The sequence below is a fragment of the Cylas formicarius genome, unplaced genomic scaffold (genome assembly GCF_029955315.1).
Source record: "Cylas formicarius isolate icCylForm1 unplaced genomic scaffold, icCylForm1.1 PGA_scaffold_9__14_contigs__length_23061073, whole genome shotgun sequence".
Lineage (NCBI taxonomy): Eukaryota > Metazoa > Arthropoda > Insecta > Coleoptera > Brentidae > Cylas > Cylas formicarius.
The window spans coordinates 9,066,334-9,090,937 of record NW_026844365.1 but is presented as its reverse complement, the minus strand read 5'-3'; the positions used below and the strand labels follow the sequence as shown (position 1 = coordinate 9,090,937).

The window sequence follows — 24,604 nt, the reverse complement described above, 5'->3', positions numbered from 1 at the left end:
ATATTTAACAACTCCGGATTTGGTTATCGGAATTAAACGTGCTATGTCTCGTTTAAAAGTGCGTTCCTTACTCTATATTCTGTTTTATTTGACGCCAGACGCTAGGGGGCGTTATCTTACAACTGACTACAAATTTTGTTGTTTTTCTGAAATTTGAAACTGCTGATGAGTTTATGTGCATGGGATATTGTAAACTACTGGCATCTCCAATGGAATTTTGTCTTTGACGGATCGAATATGTTGAGAGATTTTTGGACAAGTGGTAAATCTGGTTTTGACGTTATATTTCTTTAGAACATTTGATGTTTTGAATGTAAGGAAGGACTACAGTGGCAAGTGTATGATTGCTTTCGGCCTCATTGCTATTGGAAAGTTGTGGTGATGTTTATTTTGTGATGGAACGTTTAATATCGTGTTCTACTCCCGTCTGTACAATGCCTAATTACACACATTTCCGGGATTTTACCGCAAGGGTTTGGGAGCAATCGGATGTTTGATGCATTGTGATCTTTGTCAATCCTGACGGTCATGTCAGTGAATGTATTCGTGTTGTTTTGCGAAAATGTACTGAAAAACTAACGGTGCTAGAAAAAGTATAGTAGGCAACACGTTCGGCAAACTCTTTAACTCACTCGTTTATTAAGCACTCGCTCCGCTGCCTTCCGCTCGTGTCAAATAAACTCGTGAGTCAAATACTGTTTACCGCACTTATTATTATATATTATTATTTCTTATGTTTATTATACTATTAATGTGGATATTATTAACGAGAAGGACAGAGATAAGGTGCTTTAATTCCGGGTTCAGTGACTCGGACTGAGATAGTTTTAGGGCTCTGTAAAAAGAGAGTTAATAGGCGATGATTTTTGGGCCGGATGGTAGTGGTGTATGCATTAAGGTATAGTGCGTAGGTTTTCTGTAAACACAATGACCAAATGTTAGGTCTGATTTTCTATTGATAAGAATATCTAAGAATGGGAGGTTCTTATTAGTTTCTATTTCAATAGGTATAACGCATGTTAGGATGAATAGAATTTAAATGTCTAAGAAAATCTACTAGGGATTGCTGACCATGAGGCCAAACACCAAAAGTGTTATTGTACGTAGCTTTTCCATAATTTTGGTTTTAGATCGAAGGTGTCGAGAGCTTTCTTCTCAAAGGCTTCCATAAATATATTCGCGATGACTGGTGATAGTAAAGAACCCATTGCTGTTCCCGACGTCTGTTCAAAAATTTGACCGTTCTAAGAGAAAATATGTTCAATTTTTCAATCAAGGTGAGAAGGTTTGGTTCCAGATTCTCGTATTCTCGTAATATATCTGAAATGGTGTTGAGACCTTCAGGAATAGGAACTTTAGTAAAGAGAGATTCTACGTCGAAACTAACAGGAGGAATCCAGCAGTTTTGTAAAAAGTATTACAGCAGCCTGTGGAAGTTTCTTTGAAACAATAAAAGCATCATAATTACATATCATAATGCCGTAAGAATAAACTTGTAAGGGCTAAAAAAACTATTGGGTTGAAGTATTAATTCCGATATATAAGCTGCAATACGGAAAAAACTTTATTTTTCTAATGCATTTTTTTTTTTATTTAAGACTTTGATGTGTTGCATATTGCAGGAATAGAGGAGAGGGTTTCTATTAACATTGCACCATTATTAGCAGGGTACAAAATAATAATTCGATTACTGGGAGTGAATACTATTCACTAATATTGATGATTATTTTCTGTTTATTGATATTTATTTTAGTTTAGAGCCCACCCACGCGCAACTATGGTCTTAGTGGAACTAGGATGATTGTTTACCTGCAAAAAGTCATGGACAAGCATCACTTAAGTACTAAAAATATTCTTTAATTATTATAATAGTTTATACAGCACCCTGCTACAACAGCAGAATGTTTAATCGTTTGGGTTTGCGTCCTGCAAAACCCTTGCTGGAATTTCAAAAGAATTCAAAAGGTACCTCATCGATATTAACATCTTGTTCAACAACAAACAATCTAAGATGATTAAAATGATGGTCTAATGACACTTTTATGTTTAAAATATTTCTTTGCAGACCATTTTTTCCTAAATCGGACATCTTACTTATTAATTATTTATCCGTATGGGCTAATGGTATTTTAGTATTACTGTCGATAAAAAGTAGATTTTTGTCGTATTTTCTGCGAAATATCATCATTAAGAACGCTACTAATAGTCTGTTTTAAAAATAAGGTAGTTGGGAACTTCTCTAGGTACTCTATATAATTTTGGAAAAACACGCATCTTCTGGTATCGTAAAACTAGGATTACCATATCCAAGGCAACCATATACATTTAAAACAATATTTACTTCATTCAGTTTATTACAGCTGATTTTTATTGGAAAAAAATGTCGCCATTTTTCCAATATCCTTATTAATGTTGACCCTATAGATTGACTCTTTATGTGGCAGCACCATTCGCAACGTTCGAGACGACCGTCAGATGTACCTTGTGCCTAATCTCAAGTATCGTAAAGTTCAAACACAAATTTAATGAAAAACACCATCGCTGCAGTAAAATTAAGTAAACAACGACAGAACAAATATTTTTTCGACGATATCGTATTTTTAATCCCCCCGATTCGTGTGATTTTTTTTATATAAATACTACTAACCCGTCACACATACATCAGCCTGCAATATGAAGTGGTACGTTTTGTTTTCTCTAGTTGCACTCGGTCTCCCCGGTGCTGTATACCTCACAGACTGCGACCTACCAAGCGATGCGTATTGCGAAGGAACTTATCCTCCAGGAGGTGAGTCTCGATCCTAGATGTTAACCGCCAAGTCCTGCACACGCAGATTTAATTTTTTTTACCACTTCTGCGGTTGAAATTAACAGTTAACTACGAACCACAAACAACAAGCCTCTGCTTCGCAGGTCTGGACTGTCTGAACTGCACCGCCGGGCCGAACGAATGCTATAGCTGCGGCATCGCCTGTCAAACTACCTGCGCGACTTTGGGATGTCCCTGCAACATCATCAACATCCGGTGCAACGATCTCTGCTACTGCAGAAATGGCTTTGCCCGCGACGACCTCGGCACTTGCATTCCCGTAAAGGACTGTCCACCGAGAGGTCCTTGTCCGGAGTAACCCGGAGTACGAAGTGTCCCGAACAGTAATTAATATTGGATGCAATAAAATTACCCGTACCAGTCAAACTGTATACAGAAGGGCTTGACAATAAACATGCTGCAAAAGGTCTACAATTAACATATATAACAGGACTTGCGTTAAGTCCTTTATTAGATGAAGAATTATACACTTTTTTTTTCATCGAGAGATTGATCGGCTTGACCATAAACGTATGTGCGTCAAATTACTACGGCATTGATGATGCTTCGACTCGATTTCTTGAAAACTACTTAGCTAACAGATATCAGAGAGTTACCCTTGACAATGTAAGTTCTGAATTTCTCCCAGTTTCATCAGGTGTACCACAATGTACAGTTTCGTAATGTTCAATCAATGGCTGTAAGGCACTCCTACAGACTCTCACTGCCACGATATTGTTTATATTTGTTCCGCAGATCATTTGCTTATAACGCTCTCCATAATTTTTAATAGTATGCCCGGATTCAGTAAAATCACATTCAATTAAATTCCTTAAATAATATTTCGGGTTGGAACTGCTAACTTCTCAAATAATTTGATTTTCAATGTTATTCGTGTTATTTTTACTTTTAATAACTTTCTGTTGTTCCATAATAATGTTACATTTACCTATTCTACTATATTTAATTTATTAATGTAATTATAACTTCCCATTTGGTTTTCAATTTAAACATTTAAGAGGTTAAGTGGAGTAGCTTTTACTAGACTTCACCTCTTCTTTACTATATATTTGTATATAACAATATACAACAATAAAGGCAATTTATTATTATTATTATTATTATAAATCATTTTTATTTAAAGAAAAATTGTGTGGTATGAATAAAAATCAAGTAAAGTAGATAGAAAGATATAAGAAAGTGACTAACTGATACGAATTAAGGAAAGACCCGGGCAAGCTGTAAGAATGAAATATGACCGAACAGGTCCGTACTTTGCTTAGAATTTAATTATTTGGGGTTTTGTTAGGAAAGATACTAAACAATATTTATTTATTTATGTATGTATTTATGTTTAAATCTAAAATAAAATTACAAATTATTTTTGTTAACTACTTAAATTACTTAAAATTATTCACATAATATATCAGTATCACTATCGCTATCATCGCCTGTTCTAATTGTTATTTGCAATATGGATATACGATTGTTATGTTTTTTCTCTATGTTTAACAGAATTTGCCCAACTTTGTGGAGGGATGTTAAAAACTTCGGTTTCTATAAGTTTGAGGACATTGGAGTTAACACGGGGAAAAACATTGTTACGACGAATGGCAGATTTCAGTTGGTGCCAAACATGTTCAATGGGATTAAATATACAGTGGTAAGGTGGAAGCCTTAAAACTGTATGCCCTAGATTTTTTGCATAATTATCACAGACGTATTCCTTTTGTAGGTTGAAGCTTTGTAGAACCTCAATTAATTGCTCTTTGGTGTAATCTTCGTGAAAATAAATGTCGTTATTATACATGAAGTTTTGGATTGTTGCTTTTGTGTCACATGAGGAAGGGGTTTTAGTCAACTGTCTACTGTGATAACTTGCATTGTCCGTTACAATTACGCTATTAGGAGGAATGTTTGGAACTAGTTTGTTTTTAAACCAACTTTCAAATAAATCAGCGGTGGCGTCTTCATGGTAATTCAGAGAAGAATCTTTAATATTTTTCGCAGACAGAGAAAGTCCATTTGGTATCCAACCATCTTTAGAGCCAGCATGCAAAATAGTTATTCTTTACCTATTTTTGATGGCGCGTTTGTTTTACACTTATCAGTTGAGTCAACCCAACCCTTTTTCATTGTATCATAAGTGTCGAACCAGGTTTAATCTAAGTAAATAATTCGCATTTGTTGTTCTCTGTAAATCCTAATTTTTTATAGATATAACAGTCACCATTTCCGAATTCTAAAAGATTCCATTAAAACTTACCTTTTGTCAATTTTTTTAAATCTAAAACACATGTGTTGAATTCACCTCCATAAGGTAGTTCTGCCACATTTAACACCGGTTTCATCTTTTTCAAGCCTCCTAATTAAGATATCTAATGTAGGCACGCTTTGTTCCTCGTATAACTGGTAAATTTTACGCCGTATTATATCTTGAGCACTTTCATCTACATTCGACAAAATGTCAGCATCGCTTCTTTTTTCCTCGCTGAAATGGGATTATTCACAATTTTCCATACAGTTGATGTTGGAATTTTCGTCAATGTGGCCGTTTCTTCTAAAGATGCTTGCTTGCTGGCACCCCGTTCAATGAGAGGCAAATAAACATTGTTTATAACTTCCTTAGTCTCAATAGAATAGTGTCTTCTACATTTGGGCGGGAGCATCTCCTGAGATACACTAGACTCGCACATATTTTGCATAATTCGCACACGATTCAACACACGCTGTGTTACACACGAAATAAGAATGATTACTAATAAACTTAAACTAACCAAAGAATATTAAACACAGGTAGGTATAAAATTATTTTCTATTACGGACAGCAATATAACCTGAATTTAAATTCCGAAACTTTAGGTAATAATCTTGTTGCATTGTATGTTAATGACCACCCTTGGCTAATCCCATTCAAACGCAATTGGTCACTTTCTTATATCTATGAACAGATCATATTTGCTAGTACTACAAGTATTAGTATCTTCTATCTATTTTTTCCGAGAACGCCAAAACGAATAGCATTCTCCTAAAAAGTATAGTCGCATGTACTACAACTTGAAGTATCTGCATATTAGCCGATACGTTGATTTGAACAGCAATTTTCTACTATGGAAAATGGTTAAAATACCTTTAGGTAACTATGGATAAACATTTAATGGTAAGTTTAACAAGCTCTAAAAGAAATATTAAATTATATTAATTAGTTACTAAAGAGTACACACTAGAATTTTTGTTACGCAAAAACATATTGTGCATCAAAGGACAAGGGATCCCAACTGTTGTTTGGGACCCTTATTTTCTAGCATTTGGCAAAAGCCAGGTAGATAGAGATGATAGAGATAGTAGTGGACCTAGTGTTAAAATTGCTACATTCCGACAGTTGTTGGCAAAGTTAGTTCTTAAATATAGCTAGTGTTACTCAATTGATTGCTAAGAAAGGCTTTAGCAAAACTACGTTTCCTAAAAATAAAAAAAATATTACCCAACATTCGGAGCCGCAAATATAATTGAAATGTATTCGAATACGACTGGAGTTGGACATATGGTGATTTGTGCTCTAGAATAAACGTAACCCCAATCAGATCGTCAAAGAGAAGTTCAGGAAGAAAATAACCGAAAAAAGTGCCATCAGAAGAATAATACACTCATTTTAAGTTCAAGACTAGTTCATCTGACTACTCGGAACATGATGACTAAAATTTACTTCTATACAAGTTTTTCTTTACTTAATCATAGAATAATTGATATCTAAATTAACTGAAGATCTTTATAATTATAATCATGTATTATATTTATTATTCTAATAAACTACCTGTCTGAAAAACTGACATGTCGAATTAAAAAAAACTTTTATTGCAATTTATCTGAACTTTATACGATTAGACCTTTTCAGTTGTCGACCCTGTTTAATGATCCCATTGCTAATTTACATCAAATTACTCCTCATTAGAAAACGTACCATCACTTATTAGAATAGATACTTTATATGGTGTATTTATTTTGTGGTGATGCACGTTGCGCCGCAAGTAAGCAAATATTACTCTGAAATTAAATTCTTGTTTTTAAAATAAATACTCGTATAGGTACTAATACGTATAGTAGGAGCAATTGCACCGCGTCTAACAAAAACAATGTCTTCCCGCGGACGAAACAACGATATTTTGTTATTATCGATAGAGTCGCAAAAAATGTTGTTTATCGGTAGACTCGCGACTTAAACCAATGTTTGCTTTTAATTCGATGCGCAGGAGATCCGCTGTGTGCCTGGACGACCTTGTTGGTTTTAATAATTCACACGGTGACTGACTGCGGGGAATCACTTGTTTACGTATTGGATTTATACAGCTAATTAACGTAGAAAACGTATGTGGTCGGATTTACATAGCAAAACAATTTCGAACGATTCCGTTATTCTCGCGGAAAATGATCCCAAAGCAGAGCTGATTAAAATTACGATCGTAGAAATGTTTTCCGCTAAATATCTATAAATCTGATGATTTTAGGAAACAAATAATTTTGAGTAGTCCATATAGATAGGATTGGTAGTATTACCCAAATGGACATTTCGATAACTTTTAATACGATTTTTTTTGTAGGGGACACCGGGGTAGGTTGTGCCGTTTTTTAAAAAAGTAATTTTATTATTTTTTAATTTGTTCTATATAAAAGTACAAATATTTGTGAATACAAATAAAAGTTAACAGATATTCTACAAAAAAACAAAAGCTAGTAGTTATGTCACAAAAATCCCCTTCTACGCAGGTTGTGCTAGCGAAACGTTAGGAAGTAATTCCAATCGACGACGGCCTTTAAACCCGAATGAAGATAATAGCTTATCAACGGGCCGCGAAAGCCTTAACCAATTTATCAGACGCCTCTACGGGGAGGAAACATGTAAGCAGTATCAACGACTGGACAAAATAAGGAAGCAAAAAGCGCACTTACTCGCCACTTTAGCGTTTCTGTGCCGCTTCCGGGACACCAACATCATACCAGCATTCCTTAGACAAAAACGAATTCTCCAATCAGTGAAGGCAAACAGGATCTACGTCAGGACTGAGAAAGCTTTTCTCCGGGAAAGAATTCACCACACTCGTCATAGCCTTGCGAAGACGGACGAGAAACTTCTTGGCCTGCACTTGACACTGGGCAACAAGATCGAACAACAGAATTGGGACAGAATGACATGAGGAACGAACTGGACCGCACAAAGGAGCAACAGATAAGGAAGTACGAGAAGTTTGCGAAAAAACAAGCGCCCAAAACAGCAAGCCTAGACAGTGAGCGACTCGTGGTCAATATGACGGACAGAGTACTCACGGAGGTCGAGAGAGCAGTGCTAACCAAAGGAGGGAACTTCGCAATCACTCCCCGTCACATTCCGATAGAAGAGATCATCTCCAGCACGGAAGCAGCCATCAAGAACCTACCGGACCAAGATGCCGAAGAAATACGAATCGAGACAGCCAAAATCCTCAGGAAGGCAAAACCACCCAAGACTAACCGACGAGAAGTGAAGGACTGGCACTGCGTAGCCTGAACACGGATGAGGGTATCATCATACTCCCAGCGGACAAAGGAAACGCAACCGTTCTTCTGAAGACCGAGGAGTACGAAAGGAAGATTGAGGAACTCTTGGACCCGGGAAGCTACAAACCCCTGAAAAAGGATCCGACGCAAGTTAGACTACGTCTTACCAACCGGCTCATCAAGTCATCATCACTGTCAGAAGAAATCAAGAAGCGCATTGTGAAGACGGAGACTGTTCCACCAAGGCTCTATGGACTACCTAAGATACACAAAGTAGATGTCCCGTTAAGACCAATAGTTAGCGCACCCGGATCATCAACGTATTACTTGGCTAAACACTTGGCATCGCTGTTTCAACCACACGTAGGACACGGCACCAGGTACATCAAGGACTCCACCGACTTCGTGCGCAAGATTCAAGATATCAATATTGAACAAAACGACATCCTTGTGAGCTTCGACGTTGTCTCACTGTTTACCAAAGTACCTCTGAAGAGTTGCTTGGACCTGGTGAACAGGATATTTCCTGTCGATATTTGCAAACTTTTTGAAGTCTGTCTGAGCGGTAGCTATTTCGTGTGGAAGGGAAACTTCTACGAACAGGTGGACGGAGTGGCAATGGGAAGCCCACTAAGCCCGGTTATAGCCAACTTATTTATGGAACACTTTGAGGAAAAAGTGATCGAGACCTCAGAGTACAAGCCAACAACGTGGTTCCGGTACGTAGATGACACCTTCGTGATTTGGAAACATGGTATGGACAAGCTCAACAACTTTCTGCAGCATCTCAACAGTCAGCATCCCAGCATCCAGTTTACTATGGAGACTGAAAATGACCAACAACTTGCATTCTTGGACGTACTAGTGAGGAAGCGAGATAACAAGCTGGGCCACACAGTTTACAGGCTACGCAGTGCCAGTCCTTCACTTCTCGTCGGTTAGTCTTGGGTGGTTTTGCCTTCCTGAGGATGTTGGCTGTCTCGATTCGTATTTCTTCGGCATCTTGGTCCGGTAGGTTCTTGATGGCTGCTTCCGTGCTGGAGATGATCTCTTCTATCGGAATGTGACGGGGAGTGATTGCGAAGTTCCCTCCTTTGGTTAGCACTGCTCTCTCGACCTCCGTGAGTACTCTGTCCGTCATATTGACCACGAGTCGCTCACTGTCTAGGCTTGCTGTTTTGGGCGCTTGTTTTTTCGCAAACTTCTCGTACTTCCTTATCTGTTGCTCCTTTGTGCGGTCCAGTTCGTTCCTCATGTCATTCTGTCCCAATTCTGTTGTTCGATCTTGTTGCCCAGTGTCAAGTGCAGGCCAAGAAGTTTCTCGTCCGTCTTCGCAAGGCTATGACGAGTGTGGTGAATTCTTTCCCGGAGAAAAGCTTTCTCAGTCCTGACGTAGATCCTGTTTGCCTTCACTGATTGGAGAATTCGTTTTTGTCTAAGGAATGCTGGTATGATGTTGGTGTCCCGGAAGCGGCACAGAAACGCTAAAGTGGCGAGTAAGTGCGCTTTTTGCTTCCTTATTTTGTCCAGTCGTTGATACTGCTTACATGTTTCCTCCCCGTAGAGGCGTCTGATAAATTGGTTAAGGCTTTCGCGGCCCGTTGATAAGCTATTATCTTCATTCGGGTTTAAAGGCCGTCGTCGATTGGAATTACTTCCTAACGTTTCGCTAGCACGAGTGGCGAGCTTCTTCAGAGGTCCTTCCATCTCCGATGTTGGACGTAGACTGACGATTTCTCCTGCGCAGGTTGTATTTATGCCGATTGGTGGAGGGCGGGGCTTGTTCCGCTTCGGTTGATCTCAGGATATCGATCGGTACTGCTCGGGCGTTCCTAAGGATCGGGTTCCAGATTTGGTTGAGTCTAAGGGTCTCCTCCTTTCGGTTGAAATTGTGTGGGTGTTTTTGAATCTCAATGGCTTCCCTGACTAGTCTGTTGTGATAGCCGTTGACCGATGCTAGTAACTTACTGCTCTCAAAGTGTATCCTGTGTTCCCCGCTGCCCAGTGCGTGTTCAGCCTCAATTGCAGCAGCTGCAGCATCTCAACAGTCAGCATCCCAGCATCCAGTTTACTATGGAGACTGAAAATGACCAACAACTTGCATTCTTGGACGTACTAGTGAGGAAGCGAGATAACAAGCTGGGCCACACAGTTTACAGAAAACCAACCCATACGGACAGATACCTGCATGCTCTATCCCACCATCACCCAAGTCAAAAGTATGGGGTTATCAGAACCCTGACAGAACGAGCCCGAAGGATTTGCGAACCGGAGAACCTCCAGATGGAACTTGAACACCTAAAAACTGCGTTCGAGGCAAATGGCTACAGTAAGAGGGAGATCGAGAGATCAATGAACTCAAGATCATCAAGATCACGGGATACTGAACAACGACCCTCCACCTCCCACGAATATCTGCCGTATATTCCGAGTGTCACCGACAGGATTGGCAGAGTATTGAAAAGACACGACATCAAAACAATCTTTAAGCCTACAAAGAAGATCCAGCAGACCATCAGGTCAGCGAAGGACAAGAGGGGCTCACTTTCAGCTGCGGGAGTCTACCGCATTCCGTGTTCATGCGGAAAGGTCTACATCGGAACTACCAAGAGATCAATGGGAACGAGACTTAAGGAGCATAAAGCAAGCTGCAGGCTAGGACATACAGAGAAGTCTGCAGTGGCTGAACACGCACTGGGCAGCGGGGAACACAGGATACACTTTGAGAGCAGTAAGTTACTAGCATCGGTCAACGGCTATCACAACAGACTAGTCAGGGAAGCCATTGAGATTCAAAAACACCCACACAATTTCAACCGAAAGGAGGAGACCCTTAGACTCAACCAAATCTGGAACCCGATCCTTAGGAACGCCCGAGCAGTACCGATCGATATCCCGAGACCAACCGAAGCGGAACAAGCCCCGCCCTCCACCAATCGGCATAAATACAACCTGCGCAGGAGAAATCGTCAGTCTACGTCCAACATCGGAGATGGATGGACCTCTGAAGAAGCTCGCCACTCGTGCTAGCGAAACGTTAGGAAGTAATTCCAATCGACGACGGCCTTTAAACCCGAATGAAGATAATAGCTTAATTCTTTTCTTGTTATTTTCGAACAATCGATTAAAATCGATTATTTTCGCGCTCCTCACTAAAATCCAGATCTCGGTAACGGTTGGTCCTAGGCGACCGCCATTGGTAACAGAACGAATCGGGGTCTAAAAAAAATTTTTTACTTGTCTGTCTGTTTTCCGTTCTCTGCAGACCGAATACATTTATGGCCATAACTTTCGAACAGATTAAGGTAGGGCGTTGAAATTTGGTTCCTTCTTTACCGTCCACGACCCAACATATAGCTTTTTTCTTCGATTTTCAGCTGTTTTTTGGACATCGCTATGAAACACGATAAGTGTCCGAAATTTGAATCTATCGATTTGAAATTTTGCAACAGTATAGAGCTTAGGCCCATGACGGAACCTACTAAAATTAAGAGGGATCGATTAGTGGAAAGTATTTTTTAAAATTCCAAAACCATTTTTTTTGAAAATCAAAAAGTTACTATTTCTCGAAAATTGGATCGGATATTTCAATTTATTACCTATTAATCAATTGTCTCGTCCCCGTTGTTAAATTTAAATTTATAACCCTATACCTGTAATTAAAAATCTATTACTATATATATAAGTGTCGGAAGTCATATTTTGTATTTGATAAAGGCACGGTGTTAGCGAAATAGCTGTCATAAAGTATTAAAAACTGAAAATCTGAACATTTTTTGTTCTAATTTTATTTGTGAATATTATTTGGTGTGGCGGCAACTGATAAAGCCTTTGGCCTCTGTAGTTCTTGACGGGGAATAGGAACATAGGGGGTATTGCATTACCGCTAGCACTGACCGCAAAACAAGATATAACTAATGTACCCCTCTCCACAGAAAGGACATATCCCACTTGCTTAACCCCCTTCCTAGCAACTATCCGATCGGGCTTTTGAACGGTGGTGATTCCCATTTCATCAACATTGTAGATGTCTTGAGATTCAAACTTGTAACGGTCTAATACGTACTCTAATAGTGAAAAAAAGCTTCGACGTTAGTTCTATTAAATCTAGTTCTCAGAGACAAAGCAATTTTATTTTCAACCCAGACGTCTCACTTTTTTGGTCGACAAAGCAATATATAACTTTGATTGTTTCAAATTTCATCTGAAAGGTTATATTTTATATAGACCGCTTTGTACCGTATGACCCATAATATACGTCTATCCATCTTATGGATTTCTTTGAGATGTCCTCGTACCATTTGGTGAGATTTCTCAAAACTAGTTTCATATTCTCCCCTCTACCGCCATCGATTTATTTTTCTATATATGGACCTCGTTTTTTTATATTTAATAACAGTAAACGTAAATAGTTTCCACTTGCTTGTTTGTTAGCTAAGTGTTATGTGCTTAAGGTTTTTTTATAAATCACTGCAAGGAATCCCCGAGCAATTCATTTACTGTCACGTGACGTCATCGCAGACTTAGCCGATCGAAACTGCTTCTGCCCTGCTTCCTTGATAAATAATTCACTACGATTATAAATACGTTTTAAGCGGCCGAAACCTGTAAAATTTAAACGACGTCGGTGTTTTGGACCGCAACAACAATCCGGCAAAAAGTTTGACACACACGTGGTTGACACACCAATCAAACTCTAATGAGATCTGCGCCGTTTGCAGCTATGATGTAACGCTTTTTTTTTTTGGAAACCACCACACGCTTACACGTGTGGTAATTGCGAGCTTGTTAAAACTTCGTTTCCCTTAAGGACTTCCGCGATATAATTACCTCTAATCAAAACGGGATCAAATTATGCGACACAGGATTATCAAAGTTTCAGTAAAAATATCGACAAGGAAATTGGAACAGGTAAATCATTTTTAATTTTACTTAGACTTAGAAGTTTCCAAAAGCGAAGTAAAAGTATTAAGGAGTACAACAAAAGCTACGAAACGTAGCCAAAAAAATTGAAGCAGAAAGAGAGGTAGACACATATTTCATCAAAAAAAAGTTTAAAAAAGTGATCAACGTTTTAACGAACAAAAACCCTTCCTTAAGCATCAGCTAGACATCGGCAGAGAAACATGTCTAGACAACTAAGGCTAAAACTAGTACCGAGGTATTTAATAAAAACCTGGGTCAAGTCTTGGCGCGTCATTCCTTTTGCTTCTTGTACGTTAAAATTGAATGTAACCAACAGTCGCATAAAACTATCACGTAGACAGAAAGGAGAGGATCAAAAACAAGTATTTCCACAAGCATCTTCTACCTAGACATCGTCTGCGAAGTATGAGGCTAAACTGTCACAAATAGTAGCGACACCTAGACATGGGCTGAGAAGAATGGCTTAACACTTATCTGAGCAAAGAAAATGGCAACTTTGCCAGATTATGTGGGTCAACTAAATTTCGAGCGGCAGTTAAAAGGTTTTAACCATTTCGCAGTACCTATTTAATTGAAAATTGCTTGATCGAGCGAATAGTGCCACAAACACGGGCATATTTCGAGGAAAATCGATAGCCCAGTGTTTTCTCTAATTGAAAACCGAACCTTCCGCGTATGCGGATCTCAACTTCGGCAGAGGCCATAGAAGGGGAAATTTCATCGCAAATTGATATCCGGGAAAGTCGAGATATCAGGCAGCCGGGAAACCCGAGACCGCAGCAGCGGGTCGTGAAAGACACCCGAATTGTAGGAGATCGTTTCGAATGATCGACGGATTGTCTTGGGAAAATTCGATGCCCTTGATAACCGACCGAGGGTCATATTCCAAACCAATTTAAAAGGCCGAAGATATTCTACCATATTTCGACAACCTTACAAGCCGCAATAAATATTCAAGTCACCTTGTAATGAACCCTTACTGTGTTCGGCTCTGAAAAACCGTGCTTTAAAAAAAATCTTGTAGAACTTAACACACATAACATGACCCTTCGAGGTCACAATAATAGTGTAACCCTTAGTTTCGTTACTTTGTTCTTCATAGTGTTTATCGTCACTTGTACTTAACTTATAAACTTCAGCAACCTTGACATATGAAACAAGGTCAAACTCAAGGTTTAGCGTTGATTTGTTCTCTTTTGCCAAGATTTAATACGATTTTTGCTTGATTTTGGTGCTAGACTTTATCTAATCACATCTCTACTTATAATCCACGGTCAAATTCAAAGTCGCACCCCTAGTTTGACCTCTGAACGACATTGAACCATTCAATTCAAATTTGTTGACACCTCTATAAAAATGTTGTTTGTGGACTAAGTATACATTAATGTCCTCTAGTTTTGTTAATTCCTCGTTCATTACTACCCGCTTATTCAATGAGAACTTCGCTACCTATTCGATATAGAAACGTGTTCACACTAAAGGGAGAATTCCGCACTTTGACCTGGTACGACATCGACGAAGTCCCGAAGCTTGAGAAAAAATAAACTGCGAAGCTAGTTACGAAATATCTTTATTGGGACCGTTTATAAATCTACGAATTAAATCTACGACAAATAACATTAACAAGTAACAATTCGATGGGACGAAAAGACAGGCGAGTTAAAGGGAACGAAAAACACAACGCGAAAAAGGAAGAGGGATGAAATCGATGAGTTATTAATAATCAAATGGCAGTGTTCGAAGTCGGTAACTTCAACGTCTAGGGTAGCAAATGCGGACACAGATTTATACGATCGTGCGTCGTCCTAAAAGGGACAGCTATCGGGACCCAAGACTTTCATGGGCCGAAGGATTCATTTTGGAGAACCAGATTCATGCTACGTCACAGTTCGACAACGGTAGGGCGTTCGGACCCCGCCCACTTGAACCCGACAGCGTTATGCTAATATAACATGCAACTTTCTTCCTTCTTTATCGTTAGCTTAGTTTTACATACAACATGGAAATCCAGATATTTTTTGAAGACATTAAAACCTCTTTGATGAGTAGCAGAAAACTTGCGGCGCCCACCAAAACTATAGTGCAGTGACGTTCGAACCATTGGGATCTCGAAAACCCGGTAAAAGATAATATTCTGGGATTCACCATCAAAATCAAATACGTCATTACAAAGGTAATAAGGGCGCCAATATTACAAGCATCCATCACGAAAATTAAAGTTTGAAGAATACGAAACTTCCTATTTGCCTTTTGACTTCGACAAAAATTAAGCGCATTCTAGGGACAAATTAAAGTTGATTATGATTAAAAAAATACGAAACTTCGTGTTGGATTTTTGACATTCACACGAGATGAAGCTCCTAAAGTCTCGGCGGATTTTTTTTAATTTTAGATAAATCCCATTTTTTAGGGGAATATTATCGGCCTGGATACCTCTTCCGAAATCCCAATGGTTCACCCAGATAGACCTGCAACGCTGGCAATCGGTCATTCGATTAGGTTAAAACCTGTTCTAGGTGTAAATATGGCTCCAAATTAGGTTGTCAGCGGCAACTGGATTACATTTTATGACGTCAAAAATATACAAAGAAAAATGAAAATCTCTATGTCCTTGAAAAAAGTGAGCGATCTGATAACTAAATTTTTATCATTTTCACAAAACACGTCAATTTATGTTGAAATTAATTTTGAAGGTTTTCTGCTTCTCAAACCCCGACGATATTTTCGATTCCATGCATAATTAAAAAAAAAAACACACACACAGCAGCAAAATAAGAGCCGAAACAAAATTAATATTTTTTCGCGGACACTGCGCGTCGAATTCTACTGAAGGTACACGCCACGTTTGCTGATGCAGTGGCGTAGATCTGCAATTTATAGCGCTACGGGAAAGGCAATAAGGCATAAAAAAAAATTCGATGACCGCCCTCTCAACCCGCTCGTTTCCATTTCTTTCTTTTTTTTTCAAAAACGGCGTAATTCGAAAAACATATACAGGGCGTTATTTTTATTTCGCCACGACACTGCTCGGTTTATTTACAAGTACTCGGCGCCTACTAAAAAAAAATTGGTCTTTATAAACTCTAGCGAAGAGAAAGGGTTTTCTTTCTCCCGCGCCTGCGCTTACTGAACCCAGGACGCGGGCACCCACAGGGGTTCGGTCTCCGCCCGGTTCACGGCGCCCAGCAACTTGCCGAACGCGACCATGAGGTCGTCGTTAACGATGGTCTCGTCGAAGAAGTGATCGTAGAGAAACTCGATGCGCTCGGCGGACCTCAGCATGTCCTTGAACTCGTCCTCCTGCAACGAAACGTCGAAATTCGCCTTACCGACGCGCTAAGATTCCCTCCTCACCGTGAATCCCCTGGAATTGTTGGCGTCGAAGGTGGACCTTGCGTGGTTCGCCATGCGCGTCTCCTTGAGGATCTCGAGCCTAGGAGGTTTGATGTAGACGATGTAGGGCTTAAGTTGCGCGGTGCGCAGCATCTTCAGCGCCTGGTAGTGGGGGTTTAGGATGCACACGTGACCCGAATTCACGATCGCCTTTACGCTGTCCGAAGACGTGCCGTATAGGTTGCCCTTGTACTCGCCGAACTCGATAAACTTGCCCCGCTCGATGTCCTCCTCCATTTGCTCCCTCGCCACGAAGTAGTACTCCTTGCCATTCACCTCGCCCGGTTTCATGGGCCTACTGGTGACTGAGAACAAGCAAGGCATTGATAAAAGCTATCTCTATAGCGTAACTCGCTGACATTATATAGTGCTTTTGGTAAGATTCAGAAGTGGGACTAAATTAACATAAGCTTTAAATTTGCCAAACATGTCCTATAGCTTAGAGAAATTTTAAAGAATATATATCACTAAGGTAACCTTTTCAATTAACAATAATTAACATTAAAACTATTTCTTGCCGCAAAATAAAACTTAGAAGAGGTATAGGTTGAACGTTTAACTATACGGCTGGGGCGGTACTTATAAAAGTAATCTAAAACCATTAGAGGTTACTCAGAAAAGAGTCCTCAAAGTTATATTTGAACTTAACCGATCGTATCCCTCAGATATGATACCATTAAGTAACTATGATTCATATGCGGAAAACCTCATTATTCAACAACCACAAAATATAAAACATAATTCCTGCTGAAATGAAAAATATTATAACATTTAAAGGATTCGGCTATAAATTATAGAATTGGTTAGTGGAATATTGACTAAGTTTAAAGCTATGGCTAAAAGCAACTTCAATTAATGCAATCAATTTTTTTTTTTGGGTCCTCTTCCCTCTTTCTGGTCAGTTTATTTTTGTAGCATAGGATTATAAATTTTACTTTGTCTAGGTTATTTATTAAATAAATAACACTTAAGGTAGCAGACGAGTTACGCAACTCAAGCTTAACTAAGTATTATGAATTCTTTCACAAATGTTATTATGATGTCTTATTTTCTTGTTTATCCCCAATTCAAATTTAAATTTAATATGCTATTCAACTAAAGCGTCCTGTACTCAATAGAGTCTAGCGATGTGTTGAGGTAAAAGCTTGTATCTTATGGGCAATAAACAATTTCTTCTTCTCATTCTTATTTTTATTATTATTTAACAATGTTGCTCATACTATCATGTGACAAATTCCGCACTGTCAAAACCCAGTCTAACTAATTACGATGAGATCGAGTATACAGCGTGTTTTATAAATGACGCGCAAATATTTAAGCAAGCGATTCTAAGTGCAAAATTAATACGGGTTTGATGTGTAAAATATGTCAAACATGTTCAGGAGACAAAATTTAATTAAAAAAAAAAACGCTTTGAAGTTTGAAAGCTTTTTCTTCAATTTCAAACATAGGAGTTTGCTGGAATTATTTTTCTGGCCTCAATAATAAAAAAAAAATTAAACGTGACGTCAGACTGTGGCCTTAAAAAATATAACAAAGCGGTTTTCTGATTAGAAATCTTCAGGAATACAATTTTGGATCGTTTTTGTGCAAGCGTGAGCAAAGTAAACAAACAATGAGCGTTAAAAGTGAAAGAAAGTAACCCATTTGTGACCGGCTGGACGTCACTTGCCAGTAAATTAGTCCTGTCGATAAGGTTTACTCCCTGGGGTCAAAATAACAAAAATTAAAAAAAAAACATGCAATATAGAAAAGCAACAATAAATCTAATTGAAAATCTAAGTATTTTATCTGAAATACTGGTTAACAATCAATATTTCTAAGAGATATCTTTTTAGCAAAAACTTTTTTTCTGCTTTCTTTGACATTGCTTATATTATTCAGTGAATTACACCCTGTCACTTGATGTCTGTTTACAGTCTTAGCACTTACACGTATTTCTTCATGTAAAAAGAAAAATAGTTAATTAGTTGGTACAATAAAGGTGCCATTTTTTTCAAAGTCGATTACTTTAAAGAGACACGGTAAGTTTAAAAAAAATCTATTCTTAAAATTAGTAGCTTGCCTGAATTATTTTTCTGCCGGCGCCTCATTGAAGACAATATAAAAACCATTGCGTTCTAACGTCACATCACTGCTACCTTCGGAAATATTTCTTGGTTTGAAATTTCGTAAAATTCGTGGTTAGATCTTTTTTTTTCTGTAAGCATTATTTCGTGAGGAAAGTACATAAACAATGGTTTTTTAAAATGTTACAGTATACAGTATATATACACAATTACATTAGGAATTTAGCAACTGAGGAGAAAATAACTTAGATGTCACTTGCCAGTAAATCACTCTTTATCAGATTGATAACGTTTACTGGGAACTTTTAATTAATAATCTAAGTATTACATTTCAAATATTCATAAAAAAAATCTTCGCGGAAGAAAATAGACTTATTTACTACATAATCGAGATTTCTATATATTTTTTTTATTGTTTAGTTGGTCAGTTTAGTGTCCTATGACGTGAGTGAGGGAAATCACTTACAGGGCGTAGGCGTCCTGTACTTCTCGGGATCGGTATCGATCAGCCGACGTTTCAGCTCGTTGCGGCCGACCCCCGGGGGCCCGATCAGCACTATAGGCCTGTACACGCCCGGCCTGGGGTATAGTTTCGCTACCTCCTCGTAGGTGGCAATCGTCTCGCGATCGAAATCGTCATTTTCCGCTGTATCATAGATAATCGTTTTAGTTTTATATTTATCTGCAGCGATCGACAAACAGCGGGGAGATTTCGGGCTGCATGTCAAGCCATCGTCAGGCAAAACTGAAACAGAGCACAGCCCTACGCAGGCCAGAGAACAATGGGGATGGTTAGTTGACGTGACGCAGCAAACGGTACGGGAAAGCGTTTTTTTACACACAGGTTAGCGCTTAACGGTGAAAGTGAGAAAACGAAAACTACCAGTAGAAATTAAAAAACAGAAGAAGGAAAAGCGTTCGAGCGCATGCACCGTGCTGAAGCAGATAAGTGTCATACCGTCCGCCTCCTCGTTATTTTCCTCAGTGCGTTCGTGCACTATGCGTTTCTCTTGCAGAGCCCTACTCGGGATCAGACCCGCCCTCATGTGTCTGTCACCCTCTTTTCGCGCCTGCCACCTGAACATCACATGCGCGATCAACCTGTGCCATCCTACCTTTTGTTATCAATGTTAAATGACCCAATTATAGATACCAAGATTTTTTTAAGAACGCGTCACCACTGCCACCAAGCCAACGCCCATAAATAACATTTGCCAATTTGAACGCTATTAGAAGCGTTTCCATCTCCAAGAAATAATTTTCGACCTCCAAAGACACGGAAACCCTACTCACCAGTACTGATCGTCTTGGCAGACGATGTGCAGCACGTCACCCTTTTTGAAATCCAACGCGGCCTCTTTGCACGGTATGTAGGGGTCCATGAGCGCTATGTAGTTAAAATGAGCCCTCACCCTCACCTTGCTCTCCCTAGCGTTTGTTTTGCACTCGGCCGGTATTAGTTTAAAGGTGATGGTTCCTTCGGAATTTTGCTGCAAAGAAAACTCGTTGCCTCCACGAAGGTCAGCGCCCGAGGTGACCTACCAAGATCTGCAAAACGTCATTGGGCGTCTTGCCTTCGACGTTGATGTTGTTGACCTCAACCACTTCGTCACCGACGTGGATGAGACCCGACCTGTCGGCCGCACCCCCGTGCATCACGCGGGCGATTACGATTTTGCCGGTGGTTTCGTCGGTTTTAATGGTGGCGCCCTGCAGGGCAAACGGTCGGATTAGGGAGGCCGCACTGTAGCATATTTCAACGTGAAAATTGAAAACTAAGTATTTTCTGATACCACTAAACAAAAGAAACGTCATTTTGAAGGTAAATTGAGGATTGTAAAGCGTTGTGAAGGACTTTCAGAGTATTACAATAACCCTATTATAGTAACAATATAACAATGCATAGGTGATTTAGATCAAATAAAATAAATAAGAAGTAAAAGTTCAGATTTTCATGAAATTATATATATTCACATGACAATTGTTTCGACAACACTGTGTCTTTATCAAACGTAATATTTACAAACTACATGCTGCTATATATACCGAAAAATGCCAATGCATTAGTGTTTTTGTGAGAATTTAAGTTTAATAATGGAGAGTTATTTAAAACTAATTGATAATTAAGCAATACATTTGAATGTCTCATTTTGTTAATCTCCATGGCTTCCAATAAATTTATTTTTCTACGTTTTGTGGCTGTATTGTTTTTAAAAACGCTCTTTTATGTTCGTTAATAAGTTTTTTGAAGGATCTACCGGTTTGTCCAATATAAATTTTAAGACATGATCCGCATTTCAACCTGTAGACACCTGATTTTTGACATTTTGGACATTTTGTTTTATTGTTTCTTAAAAATCTTCCTATTGTGTTGTTAGTTCTGAAAGCTATTTTTAGACCACATTTTGACAAATGTTTTGAAACTTTTTCACTGGGTTCTCCTATGTGTGTAAATTGTTTTAAGTTGTTTGTGTTCTATATTAGGTTTCGGATAAATAAAGTTTACTGTTATCTGGATTTGTTTTTTATTTATAATTTTATAGATAATGGACGGATTGTAGCCGTTGTTCAGTGCAATTTGTTTAATGATATTAAGTTCTTTGTTGTAATTTTCTGTTGAGAGTGGTGTGTTAAGAAGTCTATGTATAAGAGTGAAATGCAGCTATTTTGTGTGTATAAGGGTGATTTGAGCTGTTATGTATGTTGTGTCCGTGTGTGAAGGTTTATGGTAAATGGAAAAATCTAATTTGTTTTGCGTTTTCATAATAGTTAATTCAATTGTCTGTCCGTTCCAACAAAGCAAGCAAAGACATTATCCACGTATCTATACCACCATAGAAAAGTTTTACTTAAAGGATGTTCTTGTATGATATTTTCCAAATTATCCATAAAAATCTTGGCTAACAAAGGACTAAACCGGGTTTTCCATAATCAAACCTTCCCTAGAGATGTAAATCTGATGTAAATCTATCCATTAAATTCAAAATAATTTTGTTCTAAAGATACTATTAAGCAATCTAATAAATCTTGTTTCACCAATGGGTTAACCTGTTTCCGAGTAAAGCTATCACATGCATAGGTGGAAATAAGTTATGCAAATCAAAAGACAATAGCGTTGCGTTAGAAAGGATTTTGATATCTTTATTTTTTTTTTTAAAGAAACTTCCACAGGCTACTGTAATACTTTTTACAAAACTTCTGGATTCCTTCGGCGACGGTTTTTGCTGAGTCCAACTTGCTGACGTTTCGCCAATCATCCTACTACAGAGCGTGACTGAAACTGACTCGTATTTTACTCTATACCTGCTTATATATTGTTTGAGGGGGGCGGAGCTAAATGAGCTCTGAAGAAGCCAACAGGATGTTTGGCGAAACATCAGCAAGTTCGAGTCAGCAAAAACCGACGCAGGAGGAATCCAGAAGTGTTGTAAAAAGTATCTTTAATTTTGTTGATTAATTCAAAAGAATTTTTTAATGCAATTTTGCAAAACTAACCGAATCAAAAGAATGTAATTTCGGCTGTTGTGGATTCATAATTGTTAATAGATACTTATCTTTGTCACTAAATAGTGTGGAGTTAGTAATTACTTCCTTCATCGATAGCTATGACTGTCTTCAGAAGCTTTATTTTTGCAGAACTAACAACACAATAGGAAATTTTTTAAAAAACAACAAAACGAAGTGTCCGAAATCTCAAAAATCAGGTGTCTACAGGTTGAAATGCGGTCCTAAAATTTATATTGGACAAACAGGTAGATCCTTCAAGAAAAGCATTAACGAACATAAAAGAGTGTTTAAAAACAATACTCTAGATTCTAATCATGCTACACACTTAAACACAGAAAAAACATATTTGACGACAATTTTGATATTTTATATACAGCCACAAAAATGAGACATTCAAATGTATTGCTTAACGATCAATTAGATTTAAATACCTTTCCATTATTAAACTTAAATTCTCCCAACATTAAGATTTTATTGGTATTTTTCGATATATATAGTAGTAGGTAGTTTGTAAATATCACAATTGTCATGTGAATATATATAATTTAGTGAAAATCTGAACTTTTAGTTGTTATTTATTTTGTTTAACGGTTTTTCATCAAGTAAAAGCCACCTCGGTTCAAGCATACTAGATTCGTTTTTTTTTTCGGACCTTTTATTAATCTTTTTAAAAGCTTCAAAAATAACGGTAGCCGAAAAAAAGTTTAGCCACATTGTTTAAAAGATTTTTTTATTTTAAAGGGTTTCCTTCAAAATGCTGCTCGATTGCTATTGACCTCAACAGGAAATATGACTTCGTCCATTTTCATGTCAGATAGTGCGGGTCCATCATAGATAAGTGTAGGAGGAAGAGAGGGATGTGAGCAAGATGAAAGCTAACGGTTAAAGGTGGATACTTACAACTATCGGTTCTGCACTTTGAGTACCGGACTTTGCAGAAAAGAAAGAAAGACTCTTAACAATTTTGAAAATGGCTCAATCGGGCTAAAAATTCGCCCGTGTGCGATGTCAAGCGCAAAAGTTTTACTCACCAGCGGTTCGTTGCTCTTCACCAATTGGACTATCTTGATAGTTTCCTCGTCATCGTCAGGCTCCGGCGGCAACTCCGGCAGATGAGGGTAGTAGTCCTTTTGAGCGACAGAGTCGTGGGCACATAGCAATCCCTACATCAGGAAAATGGAAATGGGTTATAAACTCGTTAATAACATAAAATAATCTACCTGACAGAGTAAAAAACTATATAAATGAATACAGAGTTAAAAGCTTTTTTACATTTTTTTTTCAAGGAAACTTCCACAGGCTACTATAATAATTTTTACAAAACTCCTGCATTCCTCCTGCGTGGAACAGCAAGTTCGACTCAGCAAAAATCGACGCAGGAGGAATCCAGAGGTTTTGTAAAAAAATAACATTTTCATAGGTTATTTGATTAAAACAATAAACTTTGACTCTACCATATAGGGTTGTGACGTCACAGCGATACTTTGTATATAGAATATATATCCCAATTACCTATTTTTACCTAGGTTATACAAGTTGTCAGAAAATATGATTAAAATGCCACACCACCAACCTGCAAGTGAGGCCTCTGGAGGACAGAGAAGAGCTCTTTGCAGTCTTCGCTCATGTAAGGCCGGGAGATGAGCACTTCTAGCACGTCAGCCATGACTTGCATGGCGTCAGAGAGTACCGGGATAGGGAAGAAATGTTTCCTATCAACGTTGGTCAGGATTTTGTTGTGAACGTTCACCAAAGCATTAAGCTCTTTGGATTGTAGCAGTTCGCTGAGGAAGGCGAGCTCCTCTTCTGTTGACGGGATATTTTCGGCTTCGCGCAGCGTAGTGTAGAGATCAGTTAACGCTGCGTATTATTGATACATTTATACATGACACGAACATAACCCGTATTTAAAGGCGGCGACGCGACGGTGCTCACCTGGATCCAATTTATTTTTTCCATTGGCCATAACCTCCGACGTCATGCTGCAGACAACACAAGTTCCAATAAACAAAAAATTAATAACAGTACCAAACGCAAGCTACGTTGATAAAACATGCAGACGTAAAATATGCGGTACACTGTCAACCCAAATCAGCGATTTTTAGTAAACCGAGACACCCGCAAGGTTGATGAACCAGCCGGAAGTTCTATAAATATTTCGGCTTTCTGGAATATTGCGAAATATCGGCCGTTATAAATAGGTGCCAAGTGCTTACCTTCATCGATAAATTTAATTAAATACATTCCGTTGTCCGCCCCGCACAAGGTCAGCGATTTTTGGTGAAAAATGCAATCGGAAACATCATGGCGTTCTCTATAATTTTGACAGAATGCATTTTCCAATTTTCCTCGTTCCAATCATAGGCTT

At 38.5% G+C, this 24,604-nt stretch overlaps 2 protein-coding genes and 1 long non-coding RNA gene across 9 annotated transcripts; 2 read left to right on the top strand and 1 right to left on the bottom strand.

Annotated features, from left to right (window-relative positions):
• The first annotated feature begins 2,630 nt into the window (after positions 1-2,630).
• LOC132707772 (inducible metalloproteinase inhibitor protein-like) lies at positions 2,631-4,451 on the top strand. Of its 2 annotated transcripts, XR_009619774.1 has the most exons (3): positions 2,631-2,788; positions 2,914-3,436; positions 4,325-4,451. XR_009619774.1 is itself a non-coding variant. In XM_060679712.1 (2 exons), exons 1-2 carry the CDS (start codon positions 2,674-2,676, stop codon positions 3,126-3,128), a joined length of 330 nt encoding a protein of 109 aa, XP_060535695.1. In that variant the 5' UTR covers positions 2,631-2,673; the 3' UTR covers positions 3,129-4,138. The 2 variants fall into 2 exon arrangements, 1 of the variants encoding a protein (XP_060535695.1); XM_060679712.1 differs by lacking the exon at positions 4,325-4,451 and having other exon boundaries at positions 2,914-4,138.
• A 10,375-nt stretch (positions 4,452-14,826) lies between these two features.
• Positions 14,827-24,602, bottom strand: LOC132707061 (MAGUK p55 subfamily member 7). 6 transcript variants are annotated; one of them, XM_060678716.1, is made up of 11 exons: positions 24,453-24,602; positions 24,172-24,218; positions 23,810-24,096; positions 23,268-23,399; positions 23,137-23,166; positions 20,272-20,439; positions 20,023-20,219; positions 19,688-19,806; positions 19,196-19,492; positions 16,622-16,965; positions 14,827-16,567 (listed from the first exon to the last, which is right to left on the bottom strand). In XM_060678716.1, exons 2-11 carry the CDS (start codon positions 24,215-24,217, stop codon positions 16,391-16,393), a joined length of 1,797 nt encoding a protein of 598 aa, XP_060534699.1. In that variant the 5' UTR covers position 24,218; positions 24,453-24,602; the 3' UTR covers positions 14,827-16,390. The 6 variants fall into 6 exon arrangements, with proteins under 6 accessions (XP_060534699.1, XP_060534700.1, XP_060534702.1 ...); XM_060678717.1 differs by having other exon boundaries at positions 19,196-19,474; XM_060678719.1 differs by having other exon boundaries at positions 19,196-19,375; positions 24,453-24,600.
• LOC132707063 (uncharacterized) lies at positions 21,248-23,313 on the top strand. Its single transcript, XR_009619717.1, has 3 exons — positions 21,248-21,457; positions 22,978-23,124; positions 23,175-23,313. It is a non-coding gene; the product is annotated as an uncharacterized LOC132707063 (long non-coding RNA).
• Positions 24,603-24,604: the final 2 nt, after the last annotated feature.